General features: G+C 39.7%; 1 protein-coding gene across 1 annotated transcript; it reads right to left on the reverse strand.

The window, feature by feature from the left end:
* Nucleotides 1–433: 433 nt before the first annotated feature.
* Nucleotides 434–2536, reverse strand: LOC131224990 (uncharacterized protein At1g28695-like). The gene is made up of 2 exons (XM_058220422.1): nucleotides 2153–2536; nucleotides 434–481 (listed from the first exon to the last, which is right to left on the reverse strand). The coding sequence occupies exons 1-2, from the start codon at nucleotides 2534–2536 to the stop codon at nucleotides 434–436; spliced, it is 432 nt and encodes a 143-aa protein (XP_058076405.1).
* Nucleotides 2537–3118: the final 582 nt, after the last annotated feature.

The following is a 3118-nucleotide window of genomic DNA, read 5'->3' on the forward strand; positions in this document are numbered from 1 at the left end:
CCGCCTTTTGTGGGTCCTATCATGAGGTTTGTGTTATATCCAACCGTCCATCTATTTGACGAGCTCATATTAAGGCTTGAGACGAAAAATAAGATAGATCTAACTATCAAGTAGACCACACTGTAAAAGGCAATGGGGAATTGAACGTCTACCATTGAAACCCTTTTAGGGGTTATAGAAGATTTGGATCATTATGAAATTTGTTTTTCTTCTTCATCCAGGTCTTTGTGACCCTATGAATGAACTTAGATGGGGAGGATTTCTCACAAACATCACAGTGGGCCCCCGAAAATTTTTTAATGGTCGAAGCTCATTCAACATTATTTCTAGTTTGTCTCGCTCAATTTCCAGTTTAGCCCGCTCAATTTCCAATTTCGCCCGATCAATTTCCAGTTTGTCCCGCTCAATTTCCAATTCATGTCCCCCTCAATTTCTACTTTTCGAAATTCCTACATTCTACAAGTTCTCCAGATGCAAATAACTGAAAAATCATGAAAACATGTCATTTGACATAAATCACTATGCATGCTTCAAAAAATCAGTACAGTGCAAGGCTTATCGATGGGATTAAAGGGTAGAAAATGTACTTTTGTGAGATTTGCTAGTCCCTATAGGAAAAACAGTTGCTTATAGTTTTTCTCTGAGTTATTGAATGAATGATTGTAATAAGATTAGTAGTGAAAGTAAAGTCTTATTTAGGTACATTTGCCATGCATTTCTCGGTCATTTCCCTTCCCTTCACGGTCAATCCCGCCGATTCCATGCATTTCTAGTGACCTTACTGACCAAAAATGACCCATATAGGGTTAGTATGGGAGTATAAGTGCCACTAGGGTCATTTACATCAAAACTGGAGTTATATATAACCCCATTTTCTTACACCTCTCTACCTTGCACAAATTTTCTATGTTTTCCTAAGGCATTTCAAAAGGGGAAATAAGGAGAAGAGAAGAGGAAGCTCGGAGAAGTGGGATCCAACTAAGGAACATTGATCTCCTTTTCCTTGAGAAGACTTCGTGCTGTGACCAGGACCATAAACTGGTGAGATCTAACCATCGACCCAAAATCCTAGACTATTGAAGCCCTTTTTTTCACAATTGCAAATAGAATACGTCTATTGTAGAGATCCTTACGCCATGTGTCGAACTCTTACTTCGAAACCGTCAACAAGTTTGAACCCTATGTTACCGTTTTATCAACCCCTGAGGGCCCAGATAATGATCATGGGTTGCGATCTATGCTTAAGAACTTGTTGTGTTATTTATTTGAAATGATTTGCAAATGATATGTTTTATGAAATACATTGTAGTTCATGTGTTCGATGAAATGCCTGATTCATTCCTGCTCATTTCAGCTCATTTCTGTTCACTAATGCCTACAGTTCCTATTTTCCATGCTATGTGTTCACTCAATCATTTATGCAATCCAAGTTGCTCAATCTAGAAGCTGGTATTTGAAATTGCACAACTATTGTCATACTGTACTAGAAAATAAATTTCCAGATATTTGTTCCTCCTTGTGATTTCATTCCACTCTATAAACCACGCTACCTCTTCCAGTGGTTTCTAGGTCCCTACTCATGGCTTAGTGGTAGACTCACAGGAGTTTCAACACTAAGGTCATGGGTTCAAGTACCCATTGTGGTGTGTGTGAGTGTGAGGGTGTGTGCATAAAATATATATATATATATATAAAACCTCCAGTGGTTTCCCATCCACTCCCAACTATTTAAAACACAGTACCAAAGTTGTTTTATTTGCTGAATCCAATCCATCAAGGTTGGGGCCCCATTGACTGGTTAATTTACAATGGGGCTCAAGTAATTGATAAGATATCATGATCTGAACCATCCACTTGATGTGCCTGAGAATGGATGGACAATTGGATAAGTAAGCATCACATGGATTCAGTTTTATCCTTCTTCCATCAAATATATGCTTATAAACAATTTGAAGATGTTAACTATACAGTTGTCCATCTGCGCTGACTTTCTATACTGGCCCTTAACAATTGAGCCCACATAATGGACAGTACAGATTATCTGACATTACAGCCATGTGGTCTCCATCCCTGATGGCCTAGCAACATACTCCCAATTGCAGCTGAAACACATCTTCTTCTTTCTTTTTTTTTTCATTTTTCATTGACTCACTGTGAAGATGAAGTTATAACCACATCTAAGAACATCAGCAAGGAAGATAGTTCTCCTCCACATCATTTTAATAAAATCACCCGACATGTATAATTTCTCTCCAGTGAAATCTACATCGTCCGTAACAAGTTTGTAGCAATGCAGGTGTAGGAGATTGCACTGATCAAAGGATGTCTGGTCGACAGCGACGAGGAGGAGGTGACTAAGCAAGAACTCAGTATTTTCGCCTAACCGAAAGCTTTCAATGAAAATATATAGCATGCCCTTCTCTTCAGCGTATGCTCTGTTTATGATAACAATTATCAGAGTCCTGTTGCTCATAGAAACCCCGTCTAAAGCTGTTTCCAGTTCATCTTTTGAGATAATTGTTGTCTGAAAATCCATGAAAGAATAACTTCAATATGTAAATTGGATAAAAATAATTGAGATTTTGCGGGCACCCCCGTGGTCACCAAAGTGGGGCCCATCGCCATTGATCACTGATCGGGACAGTGAGTTGGGGCAGAATCGTGGGATCCACGTTTGATCCCCGAATGGGACAGATAGTTGCGGCAGAATCGCGGGATCCGTGATTAATCGCCGATCGGGCCTCTCCCTTTTAAGCTGGTATGTGAGTGGGGTGTTGCAAAACCTCACTCCCTCACTCAAATCTCTCCTTTCCCTCACTACTCTCACCCTCTTTGCCTCCCTCAACCCTCTCAAATTGAAATCCCCAAGCCTTCCTCCATTTCACCTTTCATCTCATTCTCCCTTACATCATTCCCACTTCGACATCCATCCTGTCTTCTTCTTTCACCCTCTTTTCATTTCAAAATCTTCGAATCCCTAAACCCTATAAATTTTGAAATCCTCAAATCCCCAACTCCTACAAAATTTTGAAATCTTCAAATCCCCAAATCCTACAAATTTTGAAATCTTCAAATCCCCAAATCCTACCAACTTCGAAATCCTCAAGTCCCCAAATCG

This window comes from Magnolia sinica, chromosome 14 (genome assembly GCF_029962835.1).
Source record: "Magnolia sinica isolate HGM2019 chromosome 14, MsV1, whole genome shotgun sequence".
NCBI classification, from domain to species: Eukaryota; Viridiplantae; Streptophyta; class Magnoliopsida; order Magnoliales; family Magnoliaceae; genus Magnolia; species Magnolia sinica.

Bases quoted from the DNA above. Each gene is read 5' to 3' on its own strand.
- LOC131224990 (XM_058220422.1), bottom strand. From the start codon at position 2,536: ATGGATTTTCAGACAACAATTATCTCAAAAGATGAACTGGAAACAGCT. The intron at 482-2,152 runs GTGAGTCAATGA...ATGATTTTTCAG, and splicing joins GTTATAACTTCATCTTCACA to TTATTTGCATCTGGAGAACT.